At 40.9% G+C, this 26,703-nt stretch overlaps 3 protein-coding genes across 3 annotated transcripts; 1 reads left to right on the top strand and 2 right to left on the bottom strand.

Annotated features, from left to right (window-relative positions):
* Nucleotides 1-2,327: 2,327 nt before the first annotated feature.
* On the bottom strand, nt 2,328-5,859 carry LOC118099536. Its single transcript, XM_035144197.2, has 7 exons — nt 5,715-5,859; nt 5,359-5,616; nt 4,951-5,256; nt 4,819-4,866; nt 4,503-4,601; nt 2,949-2,998; nt 2,328-2,854 (listed from the first exon to the last, which is right to left on the bottom strand). Exons 1-7 carry the CDS (start codon nt 5,770-5,772, stop codon nt 2,741-2,743), a joined length of 933 nt encoding a protein of 310 aa, XP_035000088.2. The 5' UTR covers nt 5,773-5,859; the 3' UTR covers nt 2,328-2,740.
* Nucleotides 5,860-7,540: 1,681 nt separating this feature from the next.
* On the bottom strand, nt 7,541-14,841 carry slc25a29 (solute carrier family 25 member 29). The gene is made up of 4 exons (XM_035144639.2): nt 14,479-14,841; nt 11,614-11,657; nt 11,308-11,391; nt 7,541-10,560 (listed from the first exon to the last, which is right to left on the bottom strand). Exons 1-4 carry the CDS (start codon nt 14,504-14,506, stop codon nt 9,790-9,792), a joined length of 927 nt encoding a protein of 308 aa, XP_035000530.1. The 5' UTR covers nt 14,507-14,841; the 3' UTR covers nt 7,541-9,789.
* A 215-nt stretch (nt 14,842-15,056) lies between these two features.
* Nucleotides 15,057-23,169, top strand: slc25a47a (solute carrier family 25 member 47a). Its single transcript, XM_035144738.2, has 6 exons — nt 15,057-16,139; nt 17,332-17,375; nt 17,457-17,528; nt 18,484-18,666; nt 18,916-19,180; nt 20,489-23,169. The coding sequence occupies exons 1-6, from the start codon at nt 16,103-16,105 to the stop codon at nt 20,797-20,799; spliced, it is 912 nt and encodes a 303-aa protein (XP_035000629.1). The 5' UTR covers nt 15,057-16,102; the 3' UTR covers nt 20,800-23,169.
* The last annotated feature ends 3,534 nt before the right edge of the window (nt 23,170-26,703 follow it).

Genomic DNA, 26,703 nt, shown 5'->3' with positions numbered 1-26,703 from the left:
TTTTGTTTTTGCTTTTCCACACGTCACCAGCTCAATTTCAAGGTTTCAAATGGACACAAGTGGTTATTTTGACCCGTAAATAAAATCTCCTCTTTCTCATGTGGCTGCACAGAAACAGTATTGTTATGTTTGTTAAATGTGCTCTGTTACATCTGTGTGACTCTCCTGGGAGAGGGATCCCTCAGGGGCTCTCACTGGGGTTTCTATGTTTTTTTGCCCCTGGGAAAATGTTTTCATAGGTAGTTTAGTGGAGGGTTAAGGGCAGAGTACGTGGCACCATGTAGATTGTCGCAAATCGTGATATAAAAATAAACTCTGATTGATTAATTGAAACATTTAAACTTGAAATCTTCCTCACGGCAAAAATAAAGAAATAATGCAACTTTCGCAGTCACGAACTTGCTCTTCCCTTCACACGTAGTGGACAGTCTGAAGGCGAGTATGTGGATTAGAGTGGATACGTGCAGACAGGGTGTGGACATGCAGCTTTATGAGAGAGGAGGAAGGCTCCAGCTCTATTTGTTTCTCCACTGTATCACTTTTCACACCTCCTCTCCGGCCTTTTGCAGGATTTCAGTAATCAAAGCCTTTTGTTCCACACACGCACAACAATCCCATCGAATGTGTCCCCGACCCAACCCCCGCGGGCCCTCACTGTGTGGATCCCAGCCCTACAGCTTGTTATCCCTACATACACACACACACTTACATTCACACACCAGGGGACAACAGCATTTGGCCCCCACTGCTCTGTCCACTCCAAGCACTTGGCAGACAAGCTGGTGCCTTAGTTCACTGGGGTTCAAGGCTTTGACCTAAAGCTTATCAGCTATTTGGACAATGAGTGTGTGACTGTGTGTTTGAGGAAGAGCCCCACCCCCCACACACACACCACCTCCGCAACACGCACACAATGTTCTTCTCAGTCTGAATGTGTAAAGAGTCTGTCGAAATATTTGAAATACACACAGCTAGTTCAAGGCAAAGCACAGTTGCAATAAACTTACCATTCATTTTGAAATTGATGACGCGTTTTTCAGGTCAAACAACATGTTGAGCGAAAGTTGCATCAGCGGAGCGGAGTGTAAGGAGGAGGTCACACCGACCTCTCCTCCACATATTTCATTTTAAAAGTACATGATTTCATTGGAATGTGAAAAAAAAAGTTCAAGAAACATCCAGCAGCACATTTATTATGAACCCAGGGATGATGGAACATAATGCCTTTACATTGATGTTGTAGAAGAGCCTAATAGCTGAAAAATGCTCTCAGATACATTAAATATGCTCCATTAGCCTTGATCTTCAGCTTTGAGCATGAGTAGGGGGACATAACCTGTATTTTGATATCCTCTGTACCACTTAAAATCTTACTCATGCCTTTACCTCTCCTACATTCCCCTGCTCACCTTCATCTTCCATTCACCTTAATGCATTAAACATTTTTGCAGGGAAAGATTCTCCGTCTAGATCAAATCAAGAAAACGAACATGTTCAGCAAATCCGCACTCGTTTTATGTGATAAGTAACGAGGGCTTCTTCTCTTTATTCACCCTCCACTTTCTTGTCAATGTGTCTTCTTACCATCTCTTCAACCCCCTCAGATTCGTGGCTGTAGCCAATCACACACCTTAGGTGTGTAGATTAGCTGTGCTGCACTGCACTGTGAACACAGTAGTGGGCTGGCTGCAAGTATTTAAAATGCAAATAGGGCAACACTGGGACCGGCTCCGGCAGTCTCTCACCTGCTGTGGCTGTCGGTACACTGTGTGTGTGCGTGTGCGTGTGTGCGTGTGTGTGTGTGTGTGTACTGGCGGGGGAAAGCAGAAGGAGCTGTAGACTGAGGCCTGCAATGTATTACAAATACAATTTGATTTAGTATGTTTGCACAAGGAAAATTGCAGGTTTGTGCTCAAAATGAAGCGCGATTGGCTGCGAAGCTGAAAGCTGCCGAATGTCAATATTCCATCAGCTGCATGACTGAACAGTACCATTGAAATACTGTTCTTTAGTAACACGTTTCTGGTTGTCATCACCACCATAACCTGCAAGTTCCTCCACCTGGTTTGATATCACTTAATAAAAATATATCTCAAGTGTAATTAGTCTGCATTCAGCACCAGTGTAACCAACACCCCAAATTTGGTGCCATATTATTTGACAGAGAAAAGATAATTTGTCATTTCATTGTCTTGATAATTTATGAAGGGCCCTTGATGTAGTGGCCTCTACACAAATAATGTAGGAAAATAACATCAACAAATGTATCCAGAGTGTTGTGGGGGATCACAAAGGAGCTCACGCTTTAAATACAACAGGAGTCGATATATGAGTAAGAGTAAAGTTTTTATTATAGACTGGAACGTGAATACACGTTTGCAGAGAAATCAGTCAGAAACATAAATGAAAATACACATGTTGGCCTCTTGATTTACACGTAATTGTACACACACTGTTCACCTGCTGTTTAAAAGCCGGTCATTCCTAAAAAACATAAGTAAATGCATTGAGGTAGATTGGTCAAATACCTCTCACATCTTTTCATATCTCAGCACCAAATCATCAAAGTAAATAGCAAAATACCTCATAGACGTATTTGTTAGCTACAGTAACAGTACATTGATCTGATGTGGAGTGTTTCACAGTATTGGGATGTACGGCAGTGGCACAAGTGGAGCTCACAAACAAAGTAAAAATACACTGTACCATATATATATAGATATATATATTGGACAGAAGACTATTTGTATTGGACACAGGAGTATTCAGTGGACTCCAAGTCAGGGACCCACACTCTGTCAGGGCCGCCGGGGAGAATAATTTCAGCGTAGATGACATCATCTGTATTCATGACCTGAAGACAAACACACATGTACATTATCATTTCAAAATGGTCCCACAAAGATGTTGCTGATTGGTGTACAGTATGTTCTTGACATTTGACTTACGTTGATTGTACTGTACTCGTCTGAACAGGGCTCGTCGGGCAGCTGGTTGTCTAAAATAAAAAAATATATATAAATGCACAGATTCATATTATTATGTTTACATGTCATGATTTGTCTTCTGCACTGGACTAGTGTCCCAAGCTTTTGTGCGAGCAGATTCATGAGATACGATAAGATTTTAAAACTTCAACATAGCAGCCCACATCTTTTCTACAGCGGAGTAACGGCCTCCTGAGCAGCGAAACGTCACAAGTGAAAAGTGTGTGTGACTCTGTCGGTTACTGTAGCCGGTCGGGGGACATGTTGGTGCCTGTACGCGTGCTGTTCACTGTAAACACAGCTGTTACCAGTCCACTACTGTTCAACCAGAAACACAGTGGCAACACCTTACTTCAACACAGTCTATGGCCCCGTACACACATGGTATTAAAGTCCGTCCTGAATGTGTCTCCTGTGACCACTTGTGATCAGATTTCACTTCCCTACTCTACATGCAAGATAACACGTGTGTCATTTGTCTTGGTTCAGACCAAATGATGTTGTTTTGACCCGGTCTGAGTTCACAGATGTGTCCGGTGTCGCTGTTTGTGCGTCTCTGCGTTGGCATGAGAGAGCGAATGAGTCAGGAGGCGCTGAATGAGTCTTGTGAAGAAAGATTTCGCCCATTTAAGAAAAGTATCAGTAATAATGTTGTGGTCAGTTTTTGGTATTTTGGCCACAAACAAATCAGCATATGGGCCCAGATAAGAGTAAAAAACAGGTTCAGTGAATGGTGAAACTGTCAGAGGACGTAAGCTAAGTAGGTGGTGGCCCAGGAAGCATTCGCGTTCACACTGCTAAAAGAATGGGGACTCATGTGGCCCAGACCACCTCCGGATGTGGTCTGGTGTGATCGGTTCTATATCCAATCTGAGGGCGTTCACACCAGTAGTTAGAGCTGTATACTTGTGATCAGATCTCAAAAACCACATGTTAAGTGTGTTGGGTCTATAGGATGCACACACACAAACACACACACGCACACACAGGGGGTGTTGCCTCCTTCAAGGGCCTCATAGACTGTGACGACCAAACGGAAATCAACAGAGGATTCCTGTGATCTGTGTCACCAGAGCTAGAGTTGGACACGATTAAGAAAGTTTTAACGCCCCTTGTCTTTTTTAACATGTATACCATTAACTGTTGAAGCCTGGTACTTGCATTTAAATATAGTATAAGTATTGGACGTCTCGTTGCCCAGGAAGGATCCCCCACCATTGGAGCTTTTGTTGCTGGTGCGACATCTAGTGGCAATAAATATCATATATAACCTTTAAAGTATTAGATACACAGGTTAAATAAGAGAGCCTATAAAACATTGCAAAATATTTAACTCAATTTGGGAAAAACAGAACATGTAGGACATTGGCACATCTCAGGTATGTTGCACAAGTGCACTTTTGCAAGGCATCATGTGAGGACATACGCAAAGTGACTGCACGTTTACGCGTATGAACCGCAGAGTGATTTCAGCAGACGCTTCCTATGGCATTAAGAGATGTTTGGAGAACTTACTTGTTCTTCTTCTGTTCAGAACAAACACTGCAACCGCCGCGGACAAAACCACACAGCCGGCCACCCCCACAGCCGCCCCGATCGTGTCCTGGTTACGACCTACACAAGGGTTAGGAATATCATACTGAAATATTGACAACACACCATCCACAGCCATGTCTACCTTTGTTATTTGAATTTAAATTAACAAAGTTCAGGAAATAATCACTGAAATATTATCATCATGTCTGCCTTTTGCTGTATCGATAGGATTTTTATAATATGTATACACAGGGCAGTTTTAATATAAGCACGTATACTGCTCTCTGTAGCGCACCTTGATTTTCAGGTTCTATGACCAGGCCTCTTCCCTTCCCTTTCGGAGCTACAAAGAATAAAAACATTTGTCATTAATTCTTCTGCATTTAACAAATAGGGTTCTACTGGTTAGAATCAGTCACAAACAGACCTGCAGCTCTGACCCACAGCTCCACTGAAGTCAGGACCCGTCCATTCACAGTCGCCTGACACCTGAACTTCACGCGCTCAGGACTTTGAAAGGCGACAGTCAGAGTTACATCACAAGGGGACCGCTGAGTTATCCGATGCTGGCCGTCGCCTTGTATCTCAGCGTTGGCTTCGTCCACCCACGTCAGGCTGATCTCCTGCTCTCGAATGGTGAGGCAATGTCCGTTCTCCACGAAGGAGAGTAAAACACACTGCAGTGACACTGTTTTGCCGGGCAGGTGTTTTAACTCCAGGGGAGAGATCAAGGCTGAAAGAAAGACAAAATTTGATTCCTCTTTTTTCTCTCCTATCAGATGAAATTCTGCATCAAGATGTGCAATCATAAGGCTTTTATCTTGATAGCACTCACTCTTAGTAGAGAGGCCGTTTGACCTTTGATGGCAGTGAAGACGTCCGACATCCTCTGTTGTGAGATGTTCCATTCGTAGAGTGCAGCTCTTTTCCTCTGATTTGAATCTCTGGATCTCTCCATTACTGATGATGGCGATGTTCTGACTTTGGCTTCTGCTGAGCTTCCACATATGAAAGCAGACTGTGTCCTCTTCACAGGGAAATGTGATATCGTAACTCCCCTGTGCAAATGTCAGATCGCCTCCTCCATCTACACCTGTATACAGAGGACAAAGAAGTTTATTCTGCCATTTAAAAAAGATACGATCATACAAGAGGAACCACAAAGTAAGATTGCGTTAATGTTTCTATTACCTGTTCTGATAAAAGAAAGCAGGATCAGCGTGTCCACGATGTGAGCCGTTCCGACCATCCTGTGTGCAGATGTGTTCACTGTGAGCAGGTACTCTCTGTCCCGAGGTCTGTTCACATTAGTCAACGGTAACGTGGCTTCCTGCGTTGGTCAACATCCTCAACCTGCTGATTGGGAAAATCTTACCAACTGTTGGTCTGGATGTGAAAACCTTCAGAAAAGATTCAAACTAACAGCCTGGGAATGACGCCTTTTTCACAAATACAATAAAGTCATGCAAGATGATCTAAGCATTTATTTTCCCAGGAAATGTATTGTAATGTGTAATTGAAAATACAAGAATGGTTTCTACAGTCAAGGGTGAAATTGATGAAGCAGCATAAATGTTGATTTTAATATTTATCTTTGTAAACAGCATGTAGCATTGCTCCGTCAATACAAAAACTTTAAATATTTTGTGCTTGGCATTATGGATTAATTGAATGATGAGGTTTTTGACCTTCAGTGGTGCTGATCTGTATTCTGTCATAGAGTCCGAGAGCCAACTGTAATCACAACATGTACAAAGCAGTTTGAATATGAATATTTAAGGGGTTATTAGGGAGGTTTTCACAAAATAGCAGAATACAAAAGACAGTGTGACCTTTAAACTGAGTTCACATAGCAACTCGAATGGCAATTGCCGATACCGCTTCAAGAGCAACCTTTGTTTGTATTTGATAATGAAAAAGCAAAATAAGGGACTTTTAAAATAATAATTATTATTATAATATTCAAAATCATCATAATTTATTTTGAAATATAGCTTTCCATGACTGAACCCAACACAAGTGAGGCAATAGAATTTGGGTTTAAACTGACCACTTACAATGTTGTTGCTGTTATGCATGCTGATCAGCAGATGGCGCTAAAGTAGAGTCACAGTAAAGTCACAAAATTACAATGTGACTTTTTATGTCAATATCTCATTTTTTCTGGACGTTTTAAGTCTTCTTTTGCATTTCATGATAATATGTCTATCTCACCAAAGTTAAAAGTGTACTTTCACTCTTCCACACTGCTTCTTAAGAGCTGTTCCAGGAAGTGCAAAGATAGTCAGGCCACGCTGATGAAGCCAAACACATTTATTTATATCCTTAATTCAGGGAACCGAGTGACCTCTCAGTGTTAGTCAGGAATTTTGATTGACCACACTCATATCAAGCTGAGGCCTTTTCAAAGTATTCAACACCTGATACCTCTGACTTCTGGGCAGCACACAAATATCAAAACAAGCTATTCAACATACATCATTTCTTTATTTAAGTATACAGAATTTAAAAGGGAACTAAAGAAGATGGGTTGTAAAGGTGGTATCAGACTGTAACTGTAAAGAGCACGCAAAGAGTAAAAAGGGACTAATTTGAGATATTTACGTTGTTTTTCTAGAGCTGTGTCTTGAGTTTATTCAACTAGAGTCATCAACAATTTAACAAATCATTCAATAACCACTATCTTATCACGATTTTAATTTGTCTGCAGTTCAGCTCAGGTTTACAGCTCAACTCAGAAAAGTGAGAACAGTGAGAACAGAGCTCCTTTCTTCGGAAAAAGAGTTTATTATAAATCAATTATTAGTCAAGCTCTCACACGAGTACTGTATGTCTAGATCCAAGATAACACTTTATGAGATGTGTGATATGAATCTGAGTTAAAATCAGGGAAGTTTCAATGTCTCTGACAGGATGAGGAAACAGCAAAAACAGGAAATCATGTATATGACCTATATATTACATCACGGCAGATGTTGTATTTTTCCAGAGCATGATTCCATTAAAAAGACACAAACGTCTGCAGAATCCTTTTTATTTACCCATTTGTACAGATCCTCAGTGACAAATCGAGACAAGCAGGTTATGTATATATCTTTGTTACAAAAATATCATGTCGCAGTTCTTCTGTCAACACCTCTTCAGCGTAGCAGCGAACTCAAACTGATCAAATAGAGACTTTAAAACCTGCAAACAAAAACTCAGACATCCAGGGACCACACACCTAATTTATACTGAAAAATATGTTATATATGTATATATATTTACATTACCAGTCACTTCAAAACAATCTCACGTGATTACAGTTACATCCTGTACATATTGCATCTTTCACATGAGCTGGATTTCATATTAGCCGTTAAATGGCGTTTACAGAAATGTATATTAAAACCCCCGTCTGACAGTCACTTCTTATGAGGTGGAAATAATGACGAGCAACTTTTACTACTAACAACATTGCACATTGCATTTTTCTCCACCCTCATCACCCGCCATCCAACCGCAACACACCCACGGAGTATTTCATGTGTCTGAGCAGCACTGAACAATTCAAACTAGTAATGTTTAAATTCAAATGACAGGATTCACAGAAAACGCTTTCTCCTCCGACTGCAAGGAGCTTCATTCAGAGCACCCCGGAGGTAAAACCGGCTTTACATTCCACACACTGACGGCTGGTGTGACTTCCTGACTTGTCAAGTCATAGACTCCAGTTTTGCAACTTCCGAGGGAGCAGATTATCAGTCGAGCTGATGATTCACTGCCCTGAAGGGAAATGACTTACGACTCTTGATTGCTTTACAACAGGAAACATTCAGACGGAAAAATACAGATCGGGTACTGACCACGCACATGCAGAAAGTAGACAATTCCCACTCATTAATAATAGCTGTATATAGCTAATATTGTAACTTCAACAAATAAATACATCTCATTAAAGCCCCAATCCAGACAGGTTTAATACAGTAGATCAATGATTGGTACACAAAATAAACATGTCAATTAAAAATAACAATCTTCCACAGGGATACAAACTGTAATTTAGGCATTTTGTCTCAGATAAATAAAGATAATTAAAAATGTTTCTTGCACCATTTGAGAGATAAAGATTTTCTCATGCTGAGGGTAATAATAAACCGAAATTACACAGTAACCTTAACCTTAGCCCTAACCCTAACCCCCAAGAGAGAAATATATGAGGGTCATCATAAATACTGGAACATTTGTTAGCCCCTTAAACTTTTTAAATAAATTCTAAACAAAAACTTTAAAGGGCACTCCTAGTATGACCTTGCAATAACCGCATCACGTGCTGCTTTAGAATATACTCAAAGCTCATTTTTCGCTGTAAGATTTACAACAAACAAGTAAAATAAAAAATAATGTGACAAGTGCGGTGCCACATGACGCGCCATGTTCTACTTCTGGAATAGGTCTTTAGTACAGCAGTTAAGTTACAAAGATAAAAACCTCACATTATTTGGAAAAAAAACACAACATGCCAAACGAGACATAACCGTAACGCCACCTACAGGTCTGATTCCCACGCAGACACTTTGCACTTGAACAGCCCTTCAGACCAGTTGATCTTTGTCCACAAGGGGCATTAATGTGCTGTACGGACTAATAGTGCGTTAGCTGCAGTATTGCTTTTTGGTTTGAAAGCAGACAGAAGCGGTAAGGTCTGTCCCTCACGTCCCATGCTACATTCCGTCCCTCTTGCTCGGCTCTTCAGAGGAAATAGCTCTGGTGCAAACGGGTGCTTCTGCTGCCTTTACACAAAATAAAGGTTTTGATATTATAAGGCAGGAAAATTTGTTTCCAGTTTACGTTAAAAAAAAAAAGAAAAAATCAAATCAGCATTATATACAGGTGCAGTTAAACACTGCACACTAGAAGATATATTCAATCAAGATATCAACGGTCAGTGTCTACACTGTACACACTACCCAGCCAGTAACAAGTCGAAGTCAGTGGAAAGAGCAGCTGCTGTTGAAAGCTTTCACAAATCTCATGTTACTTATCTCAATTTTCGTCATGTTATTAGAGGCAACACCATCCCCTTTACAAGTTTGCAACTTCAGAGGCAAACCTAAATTTAAATTATACCTAAAAATAAATATGTTTACTTCCTTTGTTTCCTCTGTGACAGGAAGTAAAAACAAGCGTTTTATATAAATGACTTGTGGGAATGACTGGCTAGCAAAGGTATCGTTTTGTTTTTCCATGCTCTTGTAAAGTGCCCAGGTTGAGGATCTCTGTGCGGTCACAGGCTGGAGGGTTGGGCCTGCGGCTGTATCTGTGCGTGGTGGCTTGGCTGAGCCAGCTCACAGTCTTGTGGTCGTTGTTCCACCCCCCGAGCGTACATGAGAACGAGGGTGACCGTAGCAAAGGTGGCTGCATTCACAGGGAAGGCCCGCAGCAGCGTGGAGGTGAGGCCCCGCGTGAACACCATGTAGCCCTCTCTCCTCACACTCTGTCGCACACAGTCAGCGATGCCGCTGTACTTGTATACTCCACCCACCCCATCCGCCTGGAGCCGCGATTTGATCACATCCACAGGGTAAGTGGAGAGCCAGGAGGCGATGCCAGCCATGCCCCCGGAAAACAGCAGCTTGGGGATCATGTAGCGGTCGTTGGGCTCACAGCCAAGGTAACGTGTCAGCACATCGTAGGCCAGGAAATACACTCCGAAGCCAGGGGTTTCTCGGATAAGCGTGGTCACCATGCCTCTGTTCACTCCCCTCACACCCTCACGGTTGTAGATGCGTACCAAGCAGTCCAGGGAGTTCTTGTACAACCTCCTGGAGGATTTCTTCTCCCCGGTACCCTGCATTTGCATGCGGGTCTTAGCCAGCTCCATGGGGCAGCAGATGACGCACTGGATGGCCCCTGCCGCTGCACCTGCAAGGAACTGGTTCAAAGGGGTGTCGTTTCCCAGGCGACGCATGGTGTTTCCCTGAACACCGAACACTATAGCATTGATGAACGTAAGGCCCATCATGGGGGACCCGATGCCTTTGTACAATCCCAACAGCTGTGGAGAAAGAGAGAGATGTCACGTTAGACAAGCGGTTTTAAGTGCTTAAAAAACATTTCGGTCTTAAACTGTGTTATCACTTTTTTATTTCATTAATTGTGGGATTAACGCAATAAAGGTTCACAGTGTTTCTCCCATCAGATCACTGACCACTGATCACAGACATGGCCTGTGTGATATCCATTTGACAAAAATCCATCAAAGTGAAGGACAACTTAAATCCATTTACAATCTTCCTGTCATTACTGTAACTGTTTATTTTGTTGCTGTACACACAAATACACAAGCCTCCTCTATGTGTGACTAAGTAGGTCAGAAAAGCTATGTACTGTCTAGCATGCTTCTCCAAAAATTTTAATAAATAGTGATGGTGTAAAGGACACCATCTTAACATGTTTTTTGACAAGACTAATTCTAATCTTTTTTAACTTAATTTTAATTCTACACACTGAACCTTTAAGCTTGAAAATAAACAAACCAAACAGGTCTGACCTGATTCTACAGAATTTGACCAGGAATGTTCCCCACTCATGTATTTGACGTACTGAAACTCGACCATCACTCTGACCAGTCTGACTTAAGAGTGAACATCTATTTATGTCCAGCCATTGACCGTTATCCCTTTAGTTTCTTATCCAGTTGAGAGCTTCACAGCCCAAAGAGGGAGAGACTAACCTAACATACAGTGTTATGACGACATAAAGACTTCAGCATTAGATTTGAAAGGAAAATAAATGCACCTACCGACTCCTGCCGGATAATGGACTGGAAACAGTGGTAGGTCCCGCGGTACAGTGGCCTATCAACACTCTGGACCTGCAGTCTCACCTGCACCAGAAGACACTCTTCATGTTAAACCCCTCGACAACTACTGAACATTACTGTGCTGCTGCATACATTGTGTTGTGATGAAACAGAATTAACTTAATCTAAGCATTAGATAAATATGTTTCTGGGAAAGGAACATTAATGAAACTACAGAATAAGCTTTAAACATTTTTTATAATTGTGAGATATTTCCCTGTGCATTAAAAATGTAACTTCTCCTACCTTAACTGTGTCAAATGGGTGTCCAACCAAGACTCCAGCAGCACCTGAAGACAAAGGCAGAAGACACAATGGAAAATAAAAATGTGTCCTCAAATTAAAACACCGTAAACAGAAAAGGCAGGATACCAAACGCATGGCCCGTGATGATGTCACAATACAGCGATTTTGCGATGATCGATATATTGCAGGACAATAATGATATGTTCCTGCACTTTAATCCAAGAGGTTCAATGCAGGATTTGGGTTTTTCTTCACTTTCTTAGAGTTTGACACAAACCACGATTAAACACCGAACAAAAAAGTCTAGTGCCTAGTTTGTCTTTAACAAACACAATGTACAATGTCCAATTTACATATAGAATAAATAGCTAAATAACTAAATATCGATAATCATATCTTATGATTCAGGATGATGGTATATTGCTGCTTCGAATCCACACTGATCTCATATAGAGGTTCTCTGAAATCGTAGCGAAGGTTCTGTACATAATTAAATCAAAGGTGTGAGACACTCCAAACCTCTGATGACATTTCATTACCCTTGTGCACAGGCCTTTCCATCTGGCCCATGTGCACAGAACCGTTGCTTCTGGCTCTGTTGTGTAATTTTAGAGTCTGCTGCCATCTCCCCCATGGTAACGCTGCCATATTGAGCCGCAGCCAGCTCACGGGGCATCATCACCCTCTAAAACTTTCTTAGCACGTTTTTGATCGTTACATAATTTGAGTTAAGGCGGCACATGCCCTTTATGTGAGGCCAGTTGGGGCTTCTCACCTGAAACCTAATAACAGCTCCTAGCCTGAACTCACACAACAATAAAAAGGTGGAAGGTGTAAGTAACTTTTCCAACATTAAAATGTCTCAAATCTGTAATTGTGATCAAAGTAATGGTCTTTTATATTTGGTCACATGTCAATGGCATCACATTCAATTTGCACATACATGAGACCAAACTGTTGACCAGACATGGTGAAAATGTAGTTTTTAATCCAGTTTTTATGTTACAGTGTTTAGATCCTGGTTGTTTTAACTATATATTTTTAAATGATGAAGGATTTTAATCATCTGACATCTGGATCATAAGTTGTCAAAAAAACAAGGTGAACAAACGTTAGCATCAGCGCAGCTCGCGGTCCCTTCCTATTCAGCTCCCATTAAAAAACACCTAAATCATTAACACTGGAGGAATCCAAAGTGGGAGACGCTGTGGTGGTGGTAGAGACATCAACACCCATGATCCCATGCCACTTGACAGTGGCACCAAATCCTGTCTTTTGTTATTGTTTGGATTAAGAGACCCCTGGGGGCAGAAAACTACATAACTTGTGGTTAATAGTTAACCAGAGGTTATCTCAGGAAACTAACACTTGAAAGAGTACCTGCAGATTATAGACCTGCCCTCTAACATAATCCCTCATGCCATAAAATATCATATATTTTTATGATATGGGCAGTGTTGCTAATCATTGAGCCGGTTGGCTTTCCTGCGACAATACATTTTTATATGATTTCTATATATTTTGCCATGTTTGTAATGTATATGATCTGTCATACTTAGCTGAGTAACATTGTCTGAATGATTTTCCAGGTAAATTAAATGTAGCATTATATGAAGCTCGTCAAATGTTTACAAATAGGTAGCTGATTGTCACGGTGATATTTTCAGTTTATGTTCGTTGTATATTTTGGTCGGGTAAAGAATCAAACTGTTTAAAAGAATAATATGATGCCAAATATTCTTAAAGGAGAATTAAGAACAGGGCTGAAGTCTCTGACCCACCTGGGTCACCTCGGTAAACAAACCACAGTGAGCTAATCCTATAAGCACCTGCTCTGTCACATGACTCATTTGTAAAGCCTGCATGTGTTTGATACAATGAGTGGTCATTGACCTCAATATACTGCTATGACCTGAAGCGAGAAGAAAACATAAGCAGCAGGTGGATGTTGCATCGTGGTAGTAACAACAAACCTCATGTGTCACCAGCCACTCTTTAATACCCGTGCATGTGCAGCTTTTAACCTTCATGCCAACTTCTCCTGTCCCGAGCACCATGACACTTGGCTCACCTTGTTTTGACATTTGAGATGCTTGTCCTGAGATCAACGACAATGCGAGGGTGGAAAACCAAATGGTGTGGGATGTCCCTCACAGAAGAATAAAGGGAGCACGGGATTGGTCTGTGGAGGGGTGTGCACTGGTGTGCACTGATTCATGCTATCTGATTGTTGCGTGTGTGGAAACCTAAAACAGCTCTTCCATCCTGGCTCGGAAGCTCGGGTTGCACTTGTGTAGCGTTTGCATACTTTCAGTTCTCTCTCCACAGACTGTGCAAGTGACACCGGGGGGAGGAAACGAAGAAGGTTGGCGCTTCCTTTATTACCAAGAACAAGCCTGGTGCTTTCATTCATTCCTTCCTTCCTTCCTTGAACGAAATTTAGCAATCACAAACCTATTACAGGGATAATAACAATAATAAACTTCCTGTAATCACTGTAACTTCACCCTGCAGCTGAAAACACAATAGCCCAGTGACAGCCCAGTGACAACCCAGTGACTCCCTGTCAAAGCCCCCCGGCACCAGGTCAGATGCAGGGGGATGACAGTGCTCGCTGCAGTGTGCGTGGCGACCTGCGGTGGAATTTGGAAAATGCAGTGGAAATCATGAGAGAGAGAGTTGCATCACATCGGAATGGGGTGTTGCTGGTCGTGTCTGTGGATTAGGCGTGGATCGCTGGCAACGAAGAGGAGCACGTCAGCCCGGGTGAGGAAGGTGAACCACCTGTGAGGATCAAGGCGGCGGCGGCGGCAAGTGTGCGCATCTTAGCTAGCGATAAGAGAAGTGGGTGAAACGAGCGCTTACCTCCGATGCATCCTGCAAGGAAGTCCATCCCCGCACTTCGGCGTCTCTTCTCGGCTGAGGGAGATGCTTTGATCGTGGAGTGAATGAAGACGATCTGTTTGAAACCTTGTTTTCAGAAACCGTTCACTTCCTAGAGCACCTGACAGTTAAAGCTAGCCCCTGTGTTAGCTAACACCGGCTAGCTACTTCCTTTAGTCTCCCTCTGGCTACAAGTCTGTGCGGTTCGGTTTCCTCTGAGCGTTGGATGGAACTCGCCCTCTGTTTAACCGACTGAACCTCTGCTGTTCACCTACACGACCTGCATTAACCGTAGTGGCGCTGACAGGCGGCCGCTCCTCCGTCTGTGCAGCTGTAGCGGCGAGCTAGGAGGGGGCGGGAGTTACCGGCGTCGGGCTCGAGTTTCTGTCCAATCAGAGGGGAGAGGCGACGCCGACACCCCGCTCCCTCCGGCTAATCCTCGCCGCTCATTGGCCGAGGGGCCTGCAAGGGCTCCCAATGTCGAGGTGCGTCATCGGTGCCCTGTGATGTTTCGCTTTTGAATGTACGGTCCACAGATCCTCGTGCGTACATGGAAGCAGTTATGTCAACAATGAATGTTATTTAAAAAAAAAGATTATAAACAGTTGTCACAATTTATTCGTTTTTTAACAAGTTTTTTAAATAATAATAAAAAAAACGTTTATAGAACGAAATCATGTACATACTGTGGGTACATATGATAATAACATTATAACTATTTATAGAACACCTTTCAAAAAAGCGGTTACAAAGTGCTAAATAAAGAATAGAATATATATTTATTTATAATCATTATTATTAATAACAATACAAAACCGAAATACATGTTTGATCTATATATAAATACAAATGACAAATAAATAAAATGAAGCAAATAAAGGGGTGAACGCAATAGATAAAGAAGCAGGGATAAACCTGTTTAGCATAATACACAGGTTTACTTAATAAGATAAGATCAAATAAGATAAGATAACCCGTATTCATCCCATCCAGCGGGGAAATTCATTTGTTACAGCAGCAGATCCATCAATTCAAATAAATATGCAGAGAACGTGTACACGATAAACACCTTTCATCACCGGTGGAAATACTATTTGCAGAGAGAAGTGCAGTGTCACAGGATACTGAACTAAACTCCGCATGTAGAACAATACAGTTGATCAGATATTCAAGGGCACCGTCCTCTGGTTTAACATGGTACCAGACGACATCTTTGACAGTGTATTTATAAATGTGCAGCTTTGAGAAATTATGTAATTTTTTTTAAACGATCCAATAAGCTTGAAAAAGTTGCGTTTATGAAGCTTTAATAAGTGACTTTTTATTCTGTGGAGTATAAACACGCAAGATAATAATAATGTGCGACTCCCGCATGATTTGATGGTGTTTAAACGCTGATATCTCCTAAGTCATCCACCCATGCAGTCACAGTGGATTCCCTCGGCTAAACCCGGAAGCGCTGCTGTTTGGTTAGCAGCGTGACACTCCTCCCTCCTTACGTCACGTAACAGGAGCACGCTGAAGGTTATCGTGGGTTTGTATGAAGCGGAGGGAAGAATGATCTCTCATCTGAGAATTAGCGGCGGACCTGTCACCATCTGACAACATGCAGATCGTGGATTTTGTCTCCGGATCGCTGGCAGGTAAACGATACAAGGCTACTCTAGCTAGTTTGGGATTGAACGTCACCGGTAGGGTGGCTGCAGTGTTTGCTACGTGGCTAAGTTAGCTGCTGTATGGTTGTGTGACTGCAGGACAGCACATGAGGGGATCCCATTAAAACTACTTCTATTCATACATGATATATGTGTGTATCTGATCTACTTTAACTATAAGTAGTGTGTCGTTTCTTGTAGGGCTGGGCTATCAAACAATATCAATAATTATCATCAATAGCAATATAATACAGTAATAAACATCGATACAGTATACAGTATATGTTTATGCATGGTGTATAAACACATTCATGGTCTACCTCAGATTCGTGTTTGCTGTTTATCAAGTGTCAAGAGTAATAAGAACAATTCAATTATATGTGGAGCCTGTAGATGCCTTAAGACTATACATTTAAAAAATAAATGTACTTAACAGTAAAAGCTTACACTGAAAAAACACACTGAAAATAGGCAAGTTAATTAAATATATATAAATATGCTTAAAAAATGACAGATAGATTAGGGCTGGGCAATATGACCAAAAATGGTGTCAAGATAAACCTTTTCATATGAATTGATATTGAAATATTTATCCCAATAAAATGTCGCATTAATATCTCATTCATTTTTAAGTCGGAATATTTCTCCTGAGTGAAGATTGTGGTTCAAATCTGTGGTCGAACATTAAAAAACAATAATGTGTTATTCCTCCTCACTGTGCTTGCACAGTGCATAAGTAATATATGGATGTTTATTAAACTTTTGTTATATTGCTGTTGATGGAAATTATATTGCAACAAATATTGCTATTTTTGTATTGCCCCTATATTGAATGTATAACTAATCCATCATGTGCGCTGTCAACAAGTTAAATATGTTTAAAATGCCTTCAGGGGTGTCACTTCAGTTACTTATCCCAGTGCTTTGTAAAAAAATTAATTTCTTATATCGAAATTAATTTGTATTTATGTGTTGGTTCATGAAAAAATGAAATACATCACACACTACCAGGCTTTATTACTACCAGGCTTTATTCAAAAAAAAAAAAAATAGTAAAAACGAAGGAGCAGTAAATATTTACATCTGACTTACCGGTCAACTGTACCTTATTCACAAATTGCAGTTAAAGTCAATATGGTTGATCATCACAGTGTTTGTGTTGTCTTATGTAATCACACAGGAGCATGTGGAGTTGCTCTGGGCTACCCTCTAGAGACAGTGCGGGTAAGTAGCAAATATTTGAAACACAATATAGCTGTTTAACAAATAAACATAGTTATTACACCGTCGTCTTAATCTTTCTAGGTCCGGATCCAGACCCAGAAACAGTTTACTGGAATATGGCAGTGTGCTGTTACAACATTTTCAAAAGAAGGGGTAAGTGGTGCTTTTGTTTCCGAATTTCACAGTTGTTTCTGAATGTGTCCCTTGAGGTTAGGAAACATACCTCTGCCAAGGCCCAATCAAGCTGCACCAAATTTCATGCACTTATAGAAATCAGTTCCCTAAATGTCAGATTTTTTTACATCAGGATCCATGAATTATATTCCGGGAAATCAGTGAAAATGTAAAAAAAAAAAAAATCCTATCTATTAACAACAAAATAAGCAGAAATAAATTCCTGGATCCACCCCCTGATCTGGATGTGCACCAAAATGTAATGGGTTCTTCTTTGACCTGGTCCGCGCATCATTCCACCAAGTTTCATGGTATATTGTCCTGTACTTTTTGCGAAATCTTGCTTACAAACAGACAAATATACAAACCAACCAATAAACAAACGGACAACAGTGAAATAATAACCTCCTTGGCGGAGGAAAGAAACAACTCATGACAGCTAAACATATCTGATGACTTTCCTAGCTAAAAGTGATTCAGCATATTTGAAATTCATTACCTCTTCATTTGGTCTTAAATGCTAGTTAATCTTAAAGTTAAAGATCCACTCCAGCCACCCCTGAAACTCTTCTTTGTTCCTCAAAATTAAAGTTTTAAAAGGTTTGTCTTGGAAAAAATCCCCTAATGGCCTTAAAATGGTTTAAATCTAACTATACACCTTCCTCACTCATTTCAAGTATACAAATATACTAGCATGGCCACGCCCCTCCTTGTGAAGTCACAAACCCTGGCTGTTTGAATCATTCTTTTTTTTCAGACATGCATTTATATACTGCGGTGTTAAAGTGGAGATACTCAGCAATGGGCACTTAAGCCAACTGAATTGCTAAGGGAGTGTTAGTGAGAGTTCAGGGATGTGATGCCCTTTTTTGTTCGATTTGCTTTGTTTACTACTTCTCACTGGTGTCCCTCTTTTCTTTTTTTGTGTCACAAGGTGCACGGCTTCTTCAAAGGCATGACCATACCCATCAGCACGATCTCTGTGACCTCCGCCGTAGTATTCGCCACATACAGGGACTGCCTGCGTCGTCTGAACCAGGCACGAGGAGCTGATCCTACGGCTCCAAACAGAAAACTAGATGTCTTCCTGTCTGGTATGGTGGCGGGTATAGTTCAGGTAATGGAGACAATTTCATGAACTGCTTGACAAGATTTTGATTCATTTCATCTTCAATGTTGTGTACAACGCAAAGTCCCGATGTGTTTTAGCCATGACAAATCAAGGGACTGCATCACAGATAAAAAACGCAAAAATATATCTTACCTATAATTCCCAGATGTCTGTAGCCTTTCATACATTTGTAGCTTTTATGTGTCCACGTTTTGAGAAGTCTGATAGAGTTCCCTTATCTCCTCTGTCCAACAGACTTCAGTGCTGGCTCCAGGTGACATCGTGAAAGTACGACTGCAGTGTCAGACCGAGTCCAAGCGAGGAGGACCCGACATGCCCAAACCTAAGTACCGTGGTCCAATTCACTGTCTGCTGAGCATTATTAGAGAAGAGGGTGTCCGGGGCCTTTACAGAGGAATACTACCTCTCATACTACGAGACGCGCCATCGTTTGCCATGTACTTTTGGACCTATTCCGTTTGCTGCGAATTACTCACACGCAGTGGCAAGAAAAGTCCAGGTGAGTGAAGTCCACGTCCCCGTTCACACCTGGCGTGAACCTGCGTCTTGGGTGATCTGATCACAAGTGGGCAGCTCTGATTACAGGCGTGAATGACACAATGAGAATGCACTGACATCCACCGAGGCCACATTTATCTGAGTTTATCTGTTTTAGGTGTGTGCAAATGCATCCAAGGCCAGTTTGATAATGACCCAAAGACATACATAACATACAGTACATTGATTTATTTGTAATTCTCTCTCTCTGTATCTCTCTCTCTCTCACACACACTAGAGCCTGACCAATTTATTGGTGTGCCGATATTCGCCTCTCAGAGTCATATATATTCCTTTCAAAGTATTACTTCGAAAATAAATGTATAATTGTGAACGGGCAGTACGGTACGAGGCTACTTCTCCAAAGATGCTGATTTCTGCAGTACCTGCAAAGCAAAAAAAAGCCAGGGATCTATATTGACATCTGTGTTTATATTTATCCAAATCCGCTTTTATTTTTCAGAATAAACAACTCAGAAAAGAGTATATGTCCACATTTTACATACAAATGTTTATCTTCTAAATTCAAGTTGAAAATGTTTGGTTACAGATGTGTTTTCTTCTTATTTATTTATAACTTTATGGTTAAATTGTAAAATATTGCATTTCATTGTCATGAAGGTTCGATAATGGCATCTTAAGAATCATTGAGAATGACTGATTACCCCCTTATATCGCCGTTGGCACCCGGAAATTACATATTGGTCGGGCTCTAACACACACACACACATTGAGAATGGAGGCGGACTGGCTTGAAACAACAACACTCTGTACGTGTTAATTTGCATATAGTGCGGAGCTAAGTGGGATCTGATCCCAAGTGCTCACTTGAGACGTATGTCTAGACGCGTTCTAATACCAGGTGTGAACTCAGAGTCTTGTCCACTTGTCGGATTACACCAGAAGCATGTTAATGCCAGGGATGAACACGTCACCTTTCCACCACGCTCTGCATTTTCTTTCTTTTGGGGAAGTTGCTTGAGTGGTTAACATTTCCGACCACGACTCTTTGGCAAAACCGAGCTTAATGCATGTTCTAATGTTTTCAATTGACAATAGGATTATTTAATTACTGTCCTTGTTGGTGCTTATCTGCTCCTTTGCATGACAGTAAATCAAAAGTGTTGCATGAGCGGAGGTTAGCTTAACCATGGCTTCCAAACACAGTCAAGGCAAACATGCAGAAGCCCAAAATGTCCCCATTATGTTTGGAATTCCCTGAGGATTAGGATGTCTCCCTTTAACATCAGCATCTTCTGATTTCACCCAGATTGGAGAGCTGTAATGCTGGCCGGTGGACTGGCAGGAATGGTGGGTTGGACTATAGGCACACCCATGGATGTGATCAAATCCCGTCTGCAGATGGACGGCATTCGGGGGCCGAGGAAATACAGAGGTCTTATCCACTGCCTGACTGACACGGTGCGGGTGGAAGGAGTCGGCGTTTTCTACAGAAGCTTGGGCATCAGCGTTTTGCGCGCGTTCCCTGTTGGGGTTGCCGTGTTTGCTACGTACGAGGTTGTCAGCGGTTTCCTCCGACCTGGACCAGACAGCATTGAACTGCCTTGGAGGCTGAAATAGTATCAACTACTTCCATCCTCTGTGTATCATGCTCCTCTCTCTGTATTTAATGTTTGTTTTTACAATGACGTCCACAGCTGCAGAGACTGGTAAGGATGGTTTGCACAGCTATCATGTGAGCTTCCTGTTACATATAGTATTCCTAGTGAGGGTTACATATCCTAATATGCTCAGGGGAAACGTGTTAAGGAACTGCTGTTACCAGATAGTGGACCATGCAGCAGCTAACCACTAGATGTCCTCCCTGGCCAGTATGTAACCATATCTGGGGGTTCTTTTCTGAATATGACTAAAAAATTATCTGCATGACTGGTGCCTTTTTTCACCAGAAGTGCAGCGCACCAAGAAACTGCAGTACTTATTTAATTTTAGTTATGGTTGGCACCTCAAGACCATGTAAGACCTCGAATGTAGAATTTATCAATGAGCTACAATACGCACAGTTAGGGAAGAATGAAACCGGTCCAAGGTGCATTTTTGTGCATTAATACGTCCTCTGCTTATTTCCAGCTCAGCAGCAACATACTTGATGGTTCATAATATTTAAACCTTTGATGCAGTGGATCAAGGGTCAACATATCTGCCAATTTTTTTTTATTTTTTTAATCAAGATGCATGAATTGTTCTCTGAGAAATCAAGGAAAATGTTATAAAACGCCCTTCCTCGCAATTTTTTAAGTTAGTGGAGAAAATCCAGGATCTGCCCCCTGATCCGGATCCACACCAATTGGATTTTCCCTTTACCCCTCAACAACATTTCTTGGAAATTGTTTTTTAAATGTTTGTGTAGTCCTGCTAAATAACAAACAAACTTGGCGGTGGTAATTACATACAGAAATACACTGACCATCATTGTATGCCCTCAGAAAGACATGTATGTACTTTCTTTTTACCTCCTTCTTCATATACGTTTATACAATACACTCGCCCCCAACATATAAAACACTTTGCAAAGTTGTGGGTTTATTTTCAGGAGAATGGGGGACATGAAATCAGAGTTCTTCATAAAAGGACAAATCTGCGATCAATATTTCTTGTAATCAACTTTTATAATTTTAATGGAAATATTCATTTTACTCTCTTGAACAAAAGCACTACAAGAAAACTACTAAATGGTGAATTGATTTCTAACGTCATGTAAGCAAACTGACACTGGAATATTTAGTCAGTTCCTACTTCTTTTCTGAGATTATTATTACTACAAATTGCAATTCAAAATGTGCGTAAGTGGCAATTCTGACTGCACTTAGAATATGAAATGTAGACCACTGTATAATTATGGCCTTCTAAAATTTAGGATATGTTCACATATCTGAGTTTTAGCTGCAAGTTGGATTTCATTTTTAATATTTTTAATATTTCTTTTAAATCTTTCATAACTTAAAGTGAACAGGTGCTTTAGCAGTAAGATAATAACAACAAACACAACTTATTCACGGCTTCATATCAAGGCCACACATCAAATGTTTTTCATTTGCTGTTGAAATGTTTTCTGTCTGATTATTAGACACCTCACATGTTTTTTATTTGTGCCATGTTGTTTCGTAGCTGTACCGCCACCTAGTGTGTGAGACGGACATCATCCTGGTAACATCATTCAGATCGGTGTCTGCAAATCTTTCAAAATAATATCACTAGTTTTGCTCCAACTAAGACCATCCTGATATTGTTTTTGTTAAGGTTAAATATTTCACTAAAAATGAGTAACTGGAAATGATATTGTTTTCTTTCTATTTCTGCAACATGCACACCCTTGGTTATGTTTTTTTATTTATTTTGTGTGTGTGATACGGTATCTACAAGGTTACGGCTGCTCGGATATTTCTTTGAAAAATATGTAACCTATAACTATTCAGTGAACTTTAATGGGATGTGTGTATAATTTAACTTTGATTTGTGTTGAGGAGTAACAATCAATGTAGAGTGATATTTTAGATATGAAGATAGTGTAACAAAATATATATCGTAGTGGACGCCTTAAATCCTTCAAACATTTTAGATGTGCAGTTTTAAAAGAGAGAGTCCTTCTTCCTCGGTGGAGTCACTTCCATTCGTTTCCATCATTGAGTTTGAATGTGTGGATTACAATAATAATTTTGATCCCATTAATGCAATGCAGGATATAGTGGAAGCTGTTGCTTCGTGAAATGTGGCAGAATCATCTCTGCAGTGTGTTGAATAATAGAACAGAGGGATTGGTGTAGCATCCACAAACTTTGTGTTCCCAGCTTTACACATTGTGGGAAACTTTAGACATCAAAAGACATTCACACAGTTTTTATTGATGTGGACCATATATGTTTGTGGCAATGTTTTTTCAATGAAGCTTGAAACCTGATTTATTCCCCCAATAAAGAACTACTGACAGAGCTTGGATCGTTATACCTGATGTTACGGTTTTAATAAATGATATCCTTCTGAGCACATGATGTGAATGAAAGATCAGATATAATAACTGTGAATGAAGGTATAAAAGGGAGCTTAAATAGAGGAAAGACTTCCCAAACATCCCCCCCAGCCCCTTCCAAACTCAGCATTGGGTGAACAAACAATGAAATAATGAACTGAATCAGATTATCCCACAGGCAATATCAAGTGAAAACCCTAGACTGTATATAAAGAGGTGAGAACACTACCAGAGCGGATTGAGTGACCCACCACTGCTCCTTCTGGCCCACGCACATTATTACCACACTTGTTCCACCTCACTGTCTTTGTATTTGTGGTGAGAAATGACAGTTAGAAACTCTACAAAATACTGTATGTCACCTGTTTTACATGTGTAATTGGCCCCTGTTTATCCCACCGTGGGTGCGACGAAGGGCTTTTATAAACAACTCAACTGTAATGATTTAATTGCATTATGAGATTTACTCGATGGTTAAAGTGGGGTTACGCTGGGTGACACCCCAGGAGATCTGTTTTTTTTCCGTCAGTCAGTTGTGTGGCGGGCCTTTGTGTTACGAGCTGTAAACAAGCACAAACTCACAACAAGAGTGTCAGTTCCCATATTTACGGCTTGTTATTGTGCGAATGCACTTGTACACATCAACAACTCTCCCGCAGACAGCAGCTGCAAAACTGACGTTAAACACGATTCATATCTGGAACAGTTTATGAGTTGGCGTCAATTAGTTAATAGCGACCCGACAAAAACAATTATGAGAAGTTCTGTGTAGTTCGCACTTTTTGATCTGCAAGTTTTTTTTGGGGGGCTCTTTGGAAAACACTGCATGGCTCTTTGAGTCTGAATGCCTTTATTTCAGTTCCGAGCCAGAGCCGGGCTTCATAAACAAGGCTTCTCCACTGTGGGATACTTGCAGAAATTCTAGGAATTGCAGTGTGTGCTGTGCAACGACAAAAACCCCTGAATGTTGCCTTTGTTAGCTGCTTTTACTTAAACCCTGCATTTTCTTCTCACTTATGCAACAACAGCACACAATTATGCAAGCATCTAAAGATCGCTCTCGATAAAGTTGCAGGCTGTGACATGACCAGAGTCCAGTGACACCTTTGTAGCATTTTTGATTTACTTCCAACATGTTTTTCCGCACGTAACAGCAACACGTCGCCCTAAAGGTCAGCTTCCTAACGGGATTATTCGGACAACGTAAAGACGGTTCTCACAGGTTTGGCGACAGGACGGTGGCCCTTCCGTCTCACAAGGCAGATCATGCAACAGATTATCCTCCCAGTTGTGAAACGTGTGTACTTGAACAAGCAAATCGCTGGGGTTTGCGTTGGAGCACCATTAGAGGAGCTTTTAATGTCGCTCGACCGTGTCACAGTATCTGTTTATTCAGGGATCACACTGAAGCCCGGGTTGCCCTCATTTAAAAAAAGTTCCTAATTGTCAAGAGGCACATGTCATGTCAAACAACAACATCTTCCAGTCGACTTGTTTCTAAACAGCCTCTAGTTAAGACCCTAGCATCGCTGGGGCACATCAGACAGCAGGGCCTCGCATGAGTGACTCATCAAATGATGGGCGTTCACATAATGTCTGCTTCATTTTGTTGTCAGAATCGGTCCTTGGCAACTACCACTTGGGCCCCCTTTCACCAATTGCTGTTTGGGCTATTTTGGGATCCCTGCGCTCCCCTGTCGGTGACGTGTGCTGCTGGGTAAATTTGCAGCTCCGGCGGCCTGGGCCTGCAACCTCAGATTGCATCAATCGGGAGAGAAATGGATGGATGGGAAGGTAGGAGGGAGCTGGTCGGGAAACATTAAAAATACAAGTATTGAAAGATGACACAGGGACACGAGTGGGGTCTGAATAGGAAGTGGTGCTGCTGGAAAAAAATGTAAACTATTTAATGTGAGAAACTAATCTGATTGGAATAACTGGAAAACAAGTCTTTGACGAATCATTCAAATTGGATGATGAAGAAAACGTGCTCGCATGTAATGAGATAGATAAAGAATGTGTTCATGAGGAAAAAAACAATGTCCTGGAGTGACGAGTGATGATGGAGGTGGCAGAGTGGGGGCGCTATTGCACTTCCTCACCTGGAGCTGACGGTTTGCCAAAGAGAGGACACACGGAGGAAACGTTTCTGATGCTCAGTGTAAATTCATGTTGTGCCTGGTTGTGTGTCTGTGTAACACTTGTTGTGTTCGCTGTGTAGTGATGCAGCAAAAGAGGCTTTTAATGGGATTTATTTCACTATTTAAATACAAAAAAAGAAAAAGAAATATTATTGTCTGTCACTCGCTCTTATGAAGGAACTAATGTCACAGAAATAGTAATAAAGCATTTTTTAAAATAAGCAATTAACTGTAATATAAGAAATTGGCATTAATACATAAAAAAAACTATTGATTCATTCATTTAGTTATTTATTATTGATATTTTAGTGGGGGGGGGAGTGTAATCTAAAAATCCATTTGAAAATGCATCTTAAAAGGAGAAATAAGTAACTGAATGAATTAATGAATCGCTTTCCCTTTTTCCTATTTGCTATTCAACCAGCTGAGTCATTTAGCTCCTCCATTCAACCTCTCCATTCCGTCACACTTCGGGCCTTGTGCTGGTAAAACAAGGTCAAACAAAACAAATTAGCCACGAAATGTAAGAAGCTCTCTGATAACCGGGGTTTGGGATAATCTGATAATCTCATTCAAAACCTGAGACTATTTTGTAGTTTTTGTAAATCCCTTTTTAATTTGAAGAATTTATTGATTGATTGCCTTTGAGTCTAATTGTGTAAAGATTAATACATTGATTCGTACAATTTTTTTCTTTCTTACTGTTTCCTTGAAACTTGTGGTCCTCTGTAGTTTCCATGGTAAATCCTCAGCTCTTTGTATTCATCCAACATTTGATATGTGAGATCAGCACACACACAAAAACACACACACACACACACATCACAAAATAATACGTTTCTTTCACTTGGAGATCTGTTGTTCCGATAATGAGGTGCACTTACTAAACTGTGAAATTAAATATGTCTGATTCAAAATAACTGAGAAAACCAATGCAGGTAACAACAATGCATCATTCATCCTGTGGGCGTGAGTGAAAACTTGTAATGTTTGTGGTATATTTTGGACCAAACCAATTTCAGACTGGAGAATGAAGAGCACATAATTGCTGACTACAGTAACTTCACCTTTCACCTTTCTGCATTTCAGAGATTTCATATGAAAATATTAACAATTTTCTGCTACAAGCTATAAGAAGATGTTCTATTCTTATTTTTCATTATATATATATGAGCAGGTATAGACCTTGACCTGTGTGTGATCTGACGGCTTGATTAACCCTCACTCCAGAAAGGAGTGGTTGTGCTGAGGGGTTTTTGACAAGCAGCAATGTACATGTACAGGACGACAGTTATTCAGGTCACCAGTGTTACTTACTTATATACATTGCTCGCCCACATTGGTGCCGCGTCTGTG

This window comes from Hippoglossus stenolepis, chromosome 20 (assembly GCF_022539355.2).
Source record: "Hippoglossus stenolepis isolate QCI-W04-F060 chromosome 20, HSTE1.2, whole genome shotgun sequence".
Lineage (NCBI taxonomy): Eukaryota > Metazoa > Chordata > Actinopteri > Pleuronectiformes > Pleuronectidae > Hippoglossus > Hippoglossus stenolepis.
This window is presented reverse-complemented; position numbering and strand designations above follow the sequence as displayed.